The following is a 15,000-nucleotide window of genomic DNA, read 5'->3' on the forward strand; positions in this document are numbered from 1 at the left end:
GCCCGATCCCTCATCTACTTGTCCCGATTTGTTTTTCATGACAAAATGCGGTTAGGTGTTACAAAACACAAAACAATCGGCAATGACTACAATAGAAGATTAAGTCAAGACGGAGAAATGCAAATCACCCCAAGAAAAACAAATTAAGACGAATGCATGCATGGATTACTTTACAAAAATCTTTATTTTTAACAATATTTTTTATTTTCATTACGAACAATTTCTTTCCGCCTCCAAAATGGAGCAAATCTTTGTAATCTTATACAGGCCGAGTTTAAAGTCCTCATGAAAAAAAATTTGAATTTGTGTTAACATTCTCTCTCGCTTAACTACAAAAAAATTGTCACAAAATTGGATCACAAGCCCAGTTCCATTGACTATTTACAGCTATTACACAAAATATTTTACAGATACCATATGGTATGATTTTCAATGTTCTTTTCGAAAATCAGAATTCTCAAAATACAAAGAAGAAATATAAATAAGCCTGAAATGTAGTGTACAAGACGGAACGCAAGTTCTTCTGTTATAATAGAGTCATCGCGCCAAAATCCAAATCGTAGACAAGATTGTGGAATCAGAAGCACCTCACCTCTTCCTCGTAGCGAGCAGTTAGATTCCTGGCCATCACTGTATACTCGGCAAATGTCTGAGACAGCTCTGACAGTTTCTGCTGCAATTTGGAATCTGGCAGCTCAAAATCTTGCGAACCCGACAACAGTTCCGCTTTTAATTGCTTCAACAAGTTGAAAACATCGAAAAGAGTTTGGACGTCTTCGTTGAACGCGGGCATTTGTTCGCTGACATGGTGATCTTTCAGAAGACAAGGAAACAGGACCGATTTCTCCAACGAATCGACTTCATCGGCGAATTTTTTTAGCGCTCCAAGAAGACACCTTTCTGAGTCAAACTTGACTCTGTTTTGAAACTCTTGAAAGGACGGAAGATGGTGCGAAGGACCAAGACTAAGAGTCGAAGTTTTGATGTATCTTGCAACCAATGCGAGCTGGTTTAGTCGGTGACAAGAATCCTGAATCTCCCTTTCGAGGGGAACAAAACTCTCTTCGTTGGCGGCATAACCGAGTGATAATTTTATTCGCATCGCCTTTACCATGAAATAGAATGCTCGCATGTTCATGTTGTTTTGCAGAAAGGCATTGCTAGTAGTATTTCCTTTCGCTGGCGGCATTAATTCCTTCGCAGGCAAGTCGATTAGTTTCATGGGTATTAAAACAGTGCTGTCCATCAGCTCAACCGTTTGCAAAAACTGTTCCATGACAGCGAGGAAGGAATGCTCTACCGACTTGAAACGCCTCGCCATTTCTTGTCAATTTCTGATACGACTGTAAGTCGATAGCACAGGTGTGAAATTGGAGGTCGTCTTCGCAACAGATAGCTTGCCTTACTTCTTCGCTAGCCTGAGATTAAATGGCCTCGAACTGTGCTCCGGCAGACCTTTTCTTTCCTCATTCACTCACTGCTGAAGTTCACTTCCGTGGGTTAGAATATTTAAATAAGTCTGAGAAACGTGACATGTTGTTTTCCACTCCTATGGCTTGAGAGTGCTTGCTTTGTTGGTGTACACGTGTTGAACATGTGAACTGTAATCACCTCTGCCAATTTCGTATTCATTGCAAAATCAGCAGTTAATCTAATGACAAGTTTCAAACGACTCTTAACACTTTTGAATTCTCAAGTATCTTTATTGTGCAGTTTCCTTAAAAATACGCCAGAATCAATCTTAAAATTTGGCAAAATCCTTGTTGTTTTCCTCTTATATCGTGCATGTTCTCGGATGACATTATCCTGCCTTTTGATTGGTTTCGGAAACAATAACAAATGGGCGTTGGTGGGGGCGTCAAGGTGGCGTGTTGTCACGCCATCCGCTTTGATCACGAGAACTTCTTTCCACTTTGTGTAGAGAAATTAAAATTCATCAGTCATGTTTGTTTCACCTAGGATATCTCTGTTCCCATTGGAGACAATACTATCAGGAGAAGCCAAATAATTTATAAGGTCAAAGAATTTAAGGCTTCTTTTCAGCCTTGTTGGGTTCTTTAAGGTTTAAATTGAGTGAACTTTCATCGTGTGAATTTGCTGCAAAAAGGGCGTTTTTTAACCTCCATTGCATCTGCGTGCACATGAATAATCTATTTTGGTATTTATTTCCCCCCTTTTGTCTAGCAGATTATTATCATTGATTCCTGTATTTCCAAAGAGCTTATTTGCAATTCTAATATGTTTTCAATGAATAACAAGTTCGGTCACGGGGCAAGCTGACTAAAATTTTCCGTTGCACGCGTTGCACGGCAGTATTCTTTCCTTCATGTTATTGTCTGGCTCAGAGGGGTGTGGTGTGATTCTAGATTTGCTGACTGGTAATTCTGGCATTGAACTGGATAACCATGATTTTAAAACATTAAGAAGTTAAAATGGTGAAAGAAATAGTACGTGGAAGTCAGAGTGTTCACGCCTTCTTCAAGTGCGGAGCGTAAGCTTTTTATTTGAACCGAGACAAAGTCCGAAGCGATAAATTCTAGAACCTTGAAACACGTTATCATTCCGTCGCTCTGTAGTTTTAACTAGACTGACCAGTATCTACTAGTGTAATAGTGATTACATTAGAGGTATGAAGGGAAAGGCACTTCCAGTTTATGTGAGAACGTGACATGAAAATGTTGATATTGCGACAACTCTTCCCATTCATAGGAACACATCTTGAGATGTTCAAGGGACTTGATATCGACATCAAACCAGCCTTTGCTTCCAAAGATTTCTGTGACAATATACAGTCAAAAAATTAAAATGGTTTTAATTTACTTCTTTTACACTCAAGATTTACAATTTCATTCTCCAAACTAATATTCTATCCTGGCTGGTCATCAGGTGTTAAACGAATAGCTGATAATACTCTTTATTAACGATACCTGTCAACCTGAAAGTTTATTGAAATTGTTAAGAGAACTTACATTCTGGTCACTCTCAGCTCAAGTTAACTTTTCAAATCGACTTTGAAGTAACCACACGACAGAAATTACAGGTTATCAATATATTAATTAATGTTTTAAGCGACCTTAAGCCAATAATGCGGGGTCCGCACATGCAGCCGCTTTTAACAAGGAACGTGATCTTCAAGGCGCTCAATCCCTTACATGCAAGAAACGTGATTTTGTTCAAATGATTTACTATGGAAATTTATCCTTTGGAACTTGGACATGTCACGAAGGAAGTTTGATTTTTTTTTAAATTTGTGAGTAAGTAAAGTGGATGCAAAGGAAGTCGGAAAATTGAAAACCTTCCGAAAGATAAATTTGCAATCAAAGTGTTGTTTCCAATATATATATATATATATAAAAAATAAGCACATAGCAGATATTGATGGCGAAGTGCGCAAAATATGGAACGATGAGAGGAATTACTTATTCATATCGTTTGAGTTGGCCCAAAACAGTACGTGAGAGCTACAGAAACGGTCGGCGGATAAGAGTCCGTTAGCGAGATCTGTTTCCGGGGATTTGGTCTCTGACTATCTCTGTCCTAATGAGATTTTCAGTTCGTGAGTGTTAAGAAATCGGATTACATCAAAATGGATATCTTGTTTGCGGTGTTTTTCGAACTCTACACGAGGTAAGTATTAAAGTCCGTTGACAATGATGAAGTCCATAAAGTGGTTGCAAATTGAAGTGGTCAACAGCTGACTACCAGGGAAGAAAAATAAAAATAAAAAAACAAGAGTCAAAAGTTCAAAAAATGCATACTGCACAGATGGGAAGGCCGCGTGATAAATTCAGTGTTCATTTACAAAAGTGACATGTAGTTATTTTTGGCTTACACTACCCCCCACGCCCCCTCGGGCACGGAGCATCGGTTAATAACCCCAAATGGAAATTGAACATATAAACTATTCCAAGTTTTCAAAGGTCGTCAAACCCACGAAAGTAGATGTTTTCTTGGGATCGCTCTGATTTCACCCAGCTATTGAGTTACTATAAATCCCTCTAAAAATAATCTGGACAGACGATAATTCTTTTCCTGTTGTTTCTTTTCCCGCCGAAGCTAAGCAGACAGACTAAAAGAGTCGGAAGATAGGAGAAATCGGTAAAATACTCGTAAATTTATAGGTAGTACTGTGAAAAGATCGACTTATTGAAGAATGACAGTAGCCATGTGCGGTGAAAAAAACCCCGAATGCTTATGAGCCACGAGTCTTGTCGTTAAAGGCGGAAATATCGAATGGCAGAATGCCGGAATGACTTCGCAATTACAGCAGATGAAAATTCATGTTTTTTACTCATGGACCAGCGACTAAGTGTTCCTAACCGAACCAAAAGAAAATGTTTTAGTTTTCTTGAGTTTCACTAAGCACAGCAAATCTCCAATGATAGTAAACTTACAAGTCTTACAAGGTCACTGTATTCTATCTCCGCGTGAGCATAGAGGATATGTCAGTGATGCAGTAACATAGCACCCGTTTCTTTTGGTGCAATGAGTACAAGTATTACTTTCAAGTTCTGAGCATTTGGTCTTTATTTCCTTCGTCGAATACGGCAAGGTTTTGCAAACACAGCGTGAAGCCAGTTACCATGACAAAGGTTTATCACAACATCGGGGACTCCGCGATCTGTCATGATCCACTCTTTTTCAAAGTCCTCAAGAACCAAGAGTTCATCATCCAAGAGTAAGATTTACCCAAATTGGCCCAGTCCCCATCAGCGTCAGAAAATTGTCTATTTTTAAACCAAGTTTTTGGGAAAAATAAACAACAGACCTGACTCAATGTCGTACCCAAAACAAACCCTTTGTTCCAGGTATTTCTATATCATTTAAATGTGAATGCTACATTATAACGCAAATACAGTACACAAAGAACACAATATTTGGCCTATTGTTTATTTTCCCGCAAAACTTGGTTTAAAGATAGACACTTTTTTGACGTTGTTGGGGACAACAGCTATACCAGATTCTTACTCTTGGGAAATGGACTCGCCAGAACTAATCAACAAATGTTCTGAGCCGAGTGATATGAACTGACGACCTCCTGCAAGGTAATGCGACATCCAATCGGCCGACCCAAAACTCAAGGTCTTCCGATCTCAAAGCCACTTTGGCCTTTCTCCAATAAAGACTAAAAACTATTTTTGTATCAATGGAGAGCAAAAATATTTATTTTTATGGTAAATTCTCCTTTTCAAAAACCCTGTCACCAACAGTCACGTGTATTTATGGGTATATTTTTCGTTTAGAGCTATCAGCTTAGCAAAATTTTACTCGTGACTGTTGGCGTAAGCAAGTTTTCCCAGTGTGCGGTAGTGTTTCACGCGTGTTATCGGCACCGAATATTCAACATGCTGAATAATTTTTTGGCTCGAGTGAACATTTCCTCCAAGTGTGCGCGCGTGAAAAGCTATCACCTTACGATCTTACACCAAAACGCATGCGTAGTATTGGAGAATGGAGATCGACGAATGAATATGGCGGCAAGTGGTTGTTGGAAGACCAAATAATTGATGTTTGGCCAACTTATCCTTGTCTATACAACGTAAGGTGTCCTGAATAAAGAATCGAGAGTTATTTGACAAATCTTTCCAATAAATCAGTGGTGCATGGAGAAACTTGGAAAAACAGGTTGATTGAACCGAAGATAAAAATTTCTACCATTAAATGTGGACTGGTGCATATGCTTATTTGGTCTTCCAACATTGCTTCAGCAACCAAATCACCACTTGCCGCCATATTAATTTGTCGTATCTCCAATACTACGTATGCGTCTTGGTGTAAGATGGTAAGGCGATAGCTTTTCACTGCGCGCACTTGGAGGAAATGTTCACTCGTGCCAAAAAATTATTCAACGTGTTGAATATTCGGCGCCGATGACACGCGTGAACACAAACACTCAAAACGGCGCCGCACGCTGGGGGAACTTCTGATGCATCGAGCGTCTAGGCTTTACATTCATCGTTGATTGATTACTCGGCCCCATAGGGACTTTTCAGGGCCGATGAAACACAATCCTAACAAAACCACAGAACAAGAATCCCAAACCAGTTGGCTATTTACAAGTACAGCTGAGAAGTTGAACTAGGAACTAGAAGGATCAAATTTAACGTGTGGAACAAGTCTTGAACCCAGGATGTCTGGATGTCAAGGCAAGCAACCTAACCTCGCGGCCGCCCTGCACTTCTTGTTTTACTGGTTTTACGTAACGATCAATTATTGAAACCATGTCAAGAAGCAGTACATGCTTACATCCTCAAATTTAGGTCCCATATAATTGTGTCTTTTCCTACCTTTCTCCTTTGGTGCCAAACAAACTGCCGCTCTTCAATAATCCGAGATTACTACTTGTACATAATTAAACAGCACGACTGATTTACTACTACGGGTTAAGTTTTCTCTAATAATATATGAAATCGTGAAATCGTAAACCATACTATTGCACTCAAAGTGTTTTTTGTCCTGTATTCCTAACTAAGGATGGAGAAGATGAAAATGGATTGAAAATTGAAAAAGAAAAAAGTGTTTTCGTAAGCTTAAGTTCTGTGGTGTGGACGCAACAAATCCCAAAAATGTAAGGAGGTGCAGTGTATTATGGCGAGGATACGATCCACAAGAAATTGTAAACTTACAAAATTAGGCTGCTATCTTGTTTTCAACTTTTTCATGGAGACCATATGTCATGCACGCGCAAAGGGATCCAATAATGTTGCGCTACGCTTCGGCGATCACGGAACAAAAGAAATGTTGGGAGTTGTTTGTTCAAAAGTTTGACCAGTTCCAAACGTCGCACAACAACTCCCAACAACACGAAACAACATACAGCTAGGTGTGCAAAAGGATGTTGCGTCCATTTGCACGGGGCTTACTAAGGGAGCCTAAAAGCTGCCGGGAAGCTAAGTTCGGTGCTAACACAGCCGCCTTGACATGGATACCAAAAGGGACTTAAAAGAATATATTGATTGAAGAATGATTCTTTACGATGTTCATCTCTTCGGTAAAAAACAAAACAATTTTTAATTATATTGGCGAGATGTTTATCTATTTGATGACGTCATTTCCGCCATTACTATTGTTTGTGCAAAAGAAAGAAAACTTCATTGAAAGGAAAAATAGGATCCTTTGTCATCACATCAAAGAGGCAATGTTGTCGTTCCCTAGATAAACAGCTGGTATTTTAAACGAAGGCCTCCAGGAACTGAATCCTGTGCTCTTTTAATAAAAATATATATCTTTTTTATCCTTCGGGAGGAAAAATTGCAATTTTATATCCACTAAGTATCATAGTCAGTTTCATTGCGTCTTTCACATATCAAATTCTTCATCAAACGTGGGCTTGCAACGCTTTCGAGCCAATATCAATTTCAAGTGTTTTTTTCAGGGACGTTATATACTTCTCTATCACTTGTTGAGTCCGTGATAATTGTCATGCAATCGAGATAAACGGCCGATTGCATGAGATAACACGATTCACTCAACAAGCTCGTACGTACGTACGTCGTACGTAGAAGCGATAGAATGTACTGCTTGCTCATGTTCTCCCATTGACCTAACTTCGTCAACGTCAACAAAGACATCATCACTCCAGCAAGTTGACAGCTGAACAGATTTCACGAAAATACCAGTTAAACTTTGGCCGTAAAGTAGATCTCGTAGGTGATTGACTTTCTACCTAAACAAAAGACTAAGCAAAACAAACAGTGCCTGACTTAGAATGGCAGCTACTACAGTAACGAACAACAGCGGTCAGCTCAGAATAGCGCTGATAGACAACCCTAAACCTCTTCAAACCAGCCGATCTAAACTGGAAATGAATATTGGCCACGGACGATGCTGAACAGCAAGACAGAGCGCTCTGTTCAATACGCTACTTTTTTCTGTGTCCTCGTTGACGAGGCAGCCGCAGATTTCAGTTCTATTCCGCGATTTTATCGTTTAGCACCTTAACCGGCCTTTTAAAGACGATGGCGCGGGCGAGAAATACAGCTCTCTTTTTCTGCTCACGGCCACGCCCAAGGGATTATGGGCAAAACGCCTTCCCTCTTCCCGACCCTCTTGGGTAGGAGTGAGCGACGAATGGCCTACGAACGGGCAGGAGTTAGAAGTGAAAGTAATCCTTCCTGGGTGTCAAAACCGCAAGAGCTACTAACGTGACCGTGTTCTTGTTATTCAAAGGCCTTTGGTCAAAGAGCTAATATTTCAGGGTTTAACACGGTTTAAGGACTTAATTCCCGTAGCTACGACGTAACTCATAAAACTGATCACAGCTTAACCCAACAGCTTTTCTTTTGAATTTGTCACTTTAAGAACGGGTACTTTCGAATATTTTTAGAAAGATATTAAACTATAATCCAGTCTATATTGGCCACAAGGTGTTTATCTTTGCTGCAAGCAAATTGAGCTACCTGTGTAATCGTAAAATACATGAAGTTTTGTATAGTGAGATTACAGCACTCATAAACCTATGAACCTTCTGGACTTGGGGGACAACATTTCCTCATTGGAAGCATTTGGGTGAAGTTTAGGGCGCGTTCGATTGACCCTATTCCCGTGGAGTGATGAATTAAAACGGTATGTCTGGCGTTTTGAACCAACATGCAAGGATAATAAAGATATGTTTAAAATAGCATTTTAGCAGGTGTTTGACACTTTTTATGTGAATCTCCGTAAAAACGAAGGATTTCTAACTTCAGATCTATTCCATGTATTCTTATTTCGGAAGACGGTTAAACACACACAGTCACTTAATTAAATGACCTTTGACAGCTAATAGTCCGATTACAACGCAATCACACCTATCAAAACATGTTAACTTGATGGCATCTCTAAGGGTAGGTCACCGTCTTTACATATGTGTAAAGCACAAGTTTCAACTTCTAATTTGAACTCCGAAACGGGTAGTATCTGTCAAGCAGAAAAGTATTTTCTTTGCTCTCTGAATTATTAGTTAACTTTCCGTGGTCTTTGAATACTTTCACGGTTCACAAAGATCCTTTTAATTAAGAATAAGTAATCTTTTCTCTCCAGTAAAATTGATCATAAACCGTCCATTGTTACGAAACAGCTACTGTCAGATTTGTTTCAAACTGGGCGTAAATAACATTCCTCAAATGTCTTCAAACACAAGGTCGTGGCTTGGCAAACAGCGACCTCATTTTCATTTGAATAAATTCGGGAAAGAATGCCTCCAAACAAGATATGGCACGACGTCAGAGTGTTCTCCAAGGTTAACACGGAATCGATCTAAAGGCCAAGTCAACTTGAGGAATTTCAACGTAACTGCAAAGGTAAATAACTGAAACTGTGCATTGTAACAAAATTGTTTCGTTACACCCAACAAATATTTATGTTTTGATTCGAGGTCATTCGACGACCACTGCAACCTTTCACACGATGCCTTTCTAATTGGCTTCACTTCACCATAGAGAGATGAAGCTTCGTGTTTGGCGGCAAACGCCAAACGTGAATATGAAAAGTAAAGTAAAGTAACCATATTTAACGTCGATAACTCGTAACAGTAATTCAACTGACAAACCTGACGTCGATGGTGCGCTCATTTTACTCCCCCCTCTCCATCAGTGCTCCGTTTTACGGTTATTTAAAGCTACTTAGCTACACGGAAAGGAAAGAAGTTGAAACAAGGATGCGAGATCCGGGAATCGAACTCAGGACCTCTTGGGTTAAGGCCTATTTAAGGTGGCTTACTATAGTTTCCGAAGAAAAAGATCAAGATTTTGAAATTGCGAATTAAAGCAACAGAATGGCCATTCTGAAGTCACTGCAATTGATGTAAAATGCAATTTTTACTTAACAAACGGCATGACTATTCCGGGGGTGAGGGGTAGGGGGGTGAGGGGAACGGGGTGAGAAGTAAGGGGAAGGGGCTGAGGGGTGGGGGTAGGGTTAGGGGTTGAAGGGTACTATAGCTGAAACAACACAAACCTTTACAAAAATGCTAACCTTAGGCCTAAACACTATGCTTTAGATGATAACTAAGCCCAGCAAGGTTAGCATTTTTGTAAAGGTTTGAGTTGTTTCAGCAATAGTAGCCTTCACCCCCAACCCCCCACTCCTCACCCTTCACCCCTTTCACCTCATCTCCACCCCTCCCCCCCACCCCCGCAATAGACATGCCACTAACAAATAAATGCAAATCATTGGAAATGCTAAATATAGGGACCGAGCTCCTGGAGGGGGAACTGAAAAAGTAACTAGCCGTATGACCTCACCTTCAGGATTTCCTTAGCGAGAAAAATAATCATGTATAGAAAAAAATAGTTAATCTGCCAGACAGGTTTTTCGCAAATGGCAAAAACGTCGATTTTGGTCTGTTTTGATAATACAACGAAAAACCTGAAAAACCAACATATCAAAAAAAAAAAAAAAACCAACATATCACACATGCGCACAACCATTTGACCTAATCAATTAGCAGCCATGTACAGCTGTTTCGGCCTTGCTGGGCCTCATCAGCATGGCATGCCCGATGTGTTGGCCACACTGGGTTGGTGTTTGTGTCACCTTGCTTGTTTCGTTGTATTTTGATAATAACTGAAAAAGTGTCTGATAGATCTTTAAAAAAAAAATGTTGACGGTTTCATCTCCATATTTTTTACTAATTGCCAACATTTTAACCTTGGCCGTACAGCTAGATTTTGAGAAGAAGGCCTTTGAAATGTCTAGTTTTCAGTCTCCCCTCCAGGAGCTCGGTCACTGTATTTAGCATTTTCCCTGATTTGCATTTATTTGTTAGGTAAAATTACATTTTACATCAGTTGCAGTGACTAACACTTCAGAAGAGGCATCCTGTTGCTTTAATTTCACAGATTTCAAAATCTTGACCTTTTTCTTCGGAAGCTGTAGTTTTGCTTCCAACATTTGCCCAACATCCTTTCAACTTTGTTGAATGTATGTTGAAGCAAAAGTTGAAACCGTTGAGCCTCATGCCAAAAATTAGAAAAAGCTGTTTTTGGGTTGACGGAATGGGAAAACGCCGTGAGAGTACCCGCCCTGGCCTCCCTTATCTTCTTTTCGCAGAACCGAAAGCCAAGACCAGGCTGGCCCGTCTTATCTTCTGGGCACCTACCTCCACAAAGGATTGAGGAGAGCGTTGGCCTTTCGTCATGTGTACAGGGTTCGATTCCCGGACGGTTTGATTTCGTTAGTTCTTTGATGCGATATCATATCGCATTTTGGAATTTCGATAGCCTGAATACCTTTCTTTTCTGTTTAACAGTTTGCCAAGGAAAGCATGATGGAACCTCCGCCGCAAGGAGAGGTTGAAGACACCTTAAAACGAATCACCTCGCACCCAGGCGTTCTCGGTCTGGTTGTACTCAACCCACTAGGCATTGCGATCAAGACGACTATGGACAATGCAACCACACAACTGTACGCCACCAACTTCACGAATTTGACGAACATGGCGCGAAGTTCTGTCCGGGATCTTGACCCTCTGAATGATTTGAAATTTCTCAGAGTACGATCTAGGAAGTATGAGATTATGGTGGCGCCATGTGGAGACCTCACTCTGATTGTTATTCAAAATCCCAATCATAGAGAAGTGTAAAACAACATTGGTACTAACATCGCGCCAACGACTTAAATACGCTGAAACCGTATCAATGGCAAAGAAATTGATGCGGGTTTAGGGCAATATCTTTTGCAACTTTTGCCTCATCAGCTTATCGTATATATTCAAATCAATTCTTTGAAAGTTCAGCACAGAATAGTGAGAGTACATTGCTTACTTCAATGTGAAAATTGAAAACGATATGGCAGATTTTGGTTTTAATATTTGAAATTTTATAAAGAACGTATTAATTGTCTCATCATAGCTTTAAATTTTTCTGTTGTAAGATGCTTTTGTGCTGCAATATATGTTAATGTACGAGAAAGAAATTATATTACCGCACAAAAGCATCTTACAAGGAAGGGGAATCTCGCTTTTTATTGGCTAATCGTGTTAGTTACCATGACGACACCTATATCCTCCCATGTGAAATGCGCGCGGTGAAGAAGGGAAATCCTAGTATTTCATCAGTATCTCTAAAATAAAGGTAAACTGACCATCGCAAGAGAGATTTGCGGCTGATGTTTTGAGCGTCAGCCCTTTGTCAGAGCGAATGATATTAAAACGTCAGTGCTAATGACAGAAACAAAGAAAAAGTTTACTTTTGCGAACGTTAGAGATTACTGATAGTCTGGCCAATACGAGAAAGGGAAAAAGGTAAGCGGGTGGGGTAAGATTTGTCGTCTCGTTTGCAGCAACTCCGACAAAAGAAGATTTAATCAAGGAACAACGACGTGTTTTGCAAGCAGCCTCTCGACACACAGCCTTTTTCACATGACGTCACGTCAGAGAGAAAACAAGAAAGATGGCGGCCCTTTCGGTTTACCAAACGTTCTTATTTAAATGCATTCTTTTGCTTCAGCAAACCAACATGACGATTGGTTACGTGAAAGAACGTTGGTGGACGAGCAAAAGAGAGATAACTTGGGTAACGCTGCAAGTTTCATCTAGCCTGGTTATGGGTTGCTCGTGGCTTTGTTCGCGCATTAAATGCCATAAAAACCTTGTGATTTGGGGTTATCCTAGGGGAGACAACTGGAAAACGTTTTGTTTCCATTGTTCGTGTTTCGGTTAGGTGTATGTTTGAAGTATTTTATCTTTTGTTTCCTTTGCTTCGTAATGCGTGAGTTTTACAACGAGCATAAAGCAAGATTTTGATACTACTCGCCATTGGTTTAGCGTCAAGAATGCTTCGCCCAACTCAACCCGGCAGCCTGTTTCTCGAATTTCCGAAACTATTCGGGTGCCACAAATTCCCACTGTATGTTAATAACGATGAGCTTGCAAGACATCAAACTTCACTATTGTTTCTTTTTGCTTTGTTAAAAACACGTCAAAAGACCAGTTTTTCAAAAAAAGCGGATCGCAGTTTCATAAACGCTTTTCGGAACCGAAAGGTTTCTCGGGACTTTCGAGAAATGGGATGGTTGATGTCGTGGAGAAAACACGACTGGACAGCGCATGCCCAACAAATCGGCTTGCGAGTCCGCTATTAACTTGAATCCACTGACAAATTATTTCTAATCACATTTATTATTTACACATAAAAATATAATGAGCAACTATTCACTGCCTTTTTACATGATACTTAACAAATTTGACAGCAGGGTTAATAACCTCGCGCTCTGAAATCTACGAATAATAGTTGGAGAAAAGCTGTATCGCACCAGCGAAAATACATACAACCAAAAAAAATTCTAAGGGGATCTAACGTTCACTCTAACATATCAATAACTTCGTGAACAAACTGATTTTAAAGTCCGAAATTAAGACTATTTACCGCATGCACAATCCACAGCGAACTTAAAAAAAAAAAAAAAAAAGAAAAACTTTGAAGATTAATTGATGCCGGGAGGCCAATAAGAAAATTCTCTTCCTCCGCCGAATATGTAGCTACACCAAATCACTACATCATTGGACAAAAAATGATTTGACGGATTTGGGGGTTCTCGCGTGATGTCGCGTGACACCTCTGTAGACTGCGTGACTCCTTAGATTCACAAAGGAAAATGCAGAGGTAAAGAAACAGTCTTTCAAGCAAAAACGGATGAAGTAAATTACAACAACCTCTAAGACGCTTTTTCAATTAAGACTAACTGCAAGGCCTAACGCCAACCTTCACGCGTGTTCCCAGTTAATGAATGAAACTGGAAGTGCGCCTTTCGAAAGCCTGGATTTCGAGCGCCATTAAGCCCCAACAAAGCGTTTTAAGGCATGCAACCTTTTAGGTACTTTGAATTTGCGATTCCCCATCAGTTTTACTGAAGTCGATTTCGGAGCGCAAACGTTTTCATAAATTTTCAAGAAAGTGACACCAATGTCTTAATTAAACTGACCACAAACTAATTTCTAATTTGTAATAAAAATCACAGCTTTTTGTACAAATACTGTTGCGGTCTTCAGTGGTGTATTTTAGCACGCCAAAAAATTTGCTTCTTCCCTTTATTCTTTAAACCGTCTTTAAACTGTCCGGTAAACAAGTATTAGGAATGAAGATTACTATCAGTTAGGGGATGTTATTTTGATACAACACCAAATTCTCATGACTAGCAAACAAAGAAATCTATGGCATTAGTTAGGAGAATGAACGATACGGGGGATAACCCAACCCTGAAGACTCGCTTAAACGAAACATTTAACTTTGAAATTAAACTACAGGAAATAATAGTAACAATCACATTAAATTAAAAAGAAAATTTACAATCACGTATTCTTGTTTTCAAATTTCTCGGGCGCTACCATCTTCAATAACTGAAGCCTGTTGTTACGAACGAGAAAGTCAGAGGAAAATATCATTCAAACTTGCGGCGCCGAAGAAACTTTGAAAGTAAATAAGCGATTCAAAAAGTCATTTTTTCCTGACAAGAACTTTCTGTAGAAAAAAAGTCTCAACCAAATTTGGATACAACATTATTTCCTGCGGTTCAAAGTCCAGAACTTTGAACGAATAAATAAACTCTTCACCGGTTTAAGAATAAATTCTTCTTTTTCTTTGAATTTCAAAAATAGCTAACAAAACACCATGTGACCCAAGTTTTAAGCCTTGATTAAAAAAAGAAGGACACCTATTTATTTTAACTGGAATTTTCGAATTTAATGATCCGCCATTACTAACTTTAAAACCTTGAGAGAGCTGGATGGAGGAGAACTCACTAGTTTAAGAATGCAATGCATGTGAACGCGGTTGAATTAATATGCAGCACAGTAGTGTCGGGCTTTCAGACTTTTTTAACTTGTGTTTTGCACATTTGGCTGCATTTATTTATTTTTAAATTTAAAAATATTTATATACATGTTTGCCCCAAAAGCTAAATGAGCTCATCACGGGGGGCTTACACCAAAATTCTAATTACTACATAAAAAAATCAATCATGGGCACGGGATACAAAGTGAGTCAAAGTTTTAACTTAATTAGGCTAATTACAATGACCACA

At 39.5% G+C, this 15,000-nt stretch overlaps 3 protein-coding genes across 5 annotated transcripts in view; 1 reads left to right on the forward strand and 2 right to left on the reverse strand.

Annotated features, from left to right (window-relative positions):
- Nucleotides 1–165: 165 nt before the first annotated feature.
- On the reverse strand, nucleotides 166–1,505 carry LOC137985111 (uncharacterized). Its single transcript, XM_068832600.1, has one exon. It carries the CDS (start codon nucleotides 1,319–1,321, stop codon nucleotides 578–580), a length of 744 nt encoding a protein of 247 aa, XP_068688701.1. The 5' UTR covers nucleotides 1,322–1,505; the 3' UTR covers nucleotides 166–577.
- A 760-nt stretch (nucleotides 1,506–2,265) lies between these two features.
- Nucleotides 2,266–13,469, forward strand: LOC137985112 (dynein light chain roadblock-type 2-like). Its single transcript, XM_068832602.1, has 3 exons — nucleotides 2,266–3,627; nucleotides 9,122–9,281; nucleotides 11,231–13,469. Exons 1-3 carry the CDS (start codon nucleotides 3,587–3,589, stop codon nucleotides 11,561–11,563), a joined length of 534 nt encoding a protein of 177 aa, XP_068688703.1. The 5' UTR covers nucleotides 2,266–3,586; the 3' UTR covers nucleotides 11,564–13,469.
- A 1,353-nt stretch (nucleotides 13,470–14,822) lies between these two features.
- LOC137985110 (disco-interacting protein 2 homolog C-like) overlaps nucleotides 14,823–15,000 on the reverse strand; it is a 57,616-nt gene continuing 57,438 nt past the window's right edge. For all 3 annotated transcript variants that reach the window (XM_068832597.1, XM_068832598.1, XM_068832599.1), the window contains one exon: nucleotides 14,823–15,000. This exon is cut by the window's right edge and continues 1,668 nt beyond it. The gene's annotated coding sequence lies outside the window, so the exon portion shown is untranslated.

This window comes from Montipora foliosa, chromosome 14, assembly GCF_036669935.1.
Source record: "Montipora foliosa isolate CH-2021 chromosome 14, ASM3666993v2, whole genome shotgun sequence".
NCBI lineage: Eukaryota > Metazoa > Cnidaria > Anthozoa > Scleractinia > Acroporidae > Montipora > Montipora foliosa.

Coding starts and splice junctions, on each gene's coding strand:
- LOC137985112 (XM_068832602.1), top strand. CDS start 3,587: ATGGATATCTTGTTTGCGGTGTTTTTCGAACTCTACACGAG. Junction 3,628..9,121: donor TTTTTCGAACTCTACACGAG/GTAAGTATTAAA, acceptor TTCAAACACAAG/GTCGTGGCTTGGCAAACAGC. Junction 9,282..11,230: donor ATTTCAACGTAACTGCAAAG/GTAAATAACTGA, acceptor TCTGTTTAACAG/TTTGCCAAGGAAAGCATGAT.
- LOC137985111 (XM_068832600.1), bottom strand. CDS start 1,321: ATGGCGAGGCGTTTCAAGTCGGTAGAGCATTCCTTCCTCGCTGTCATG.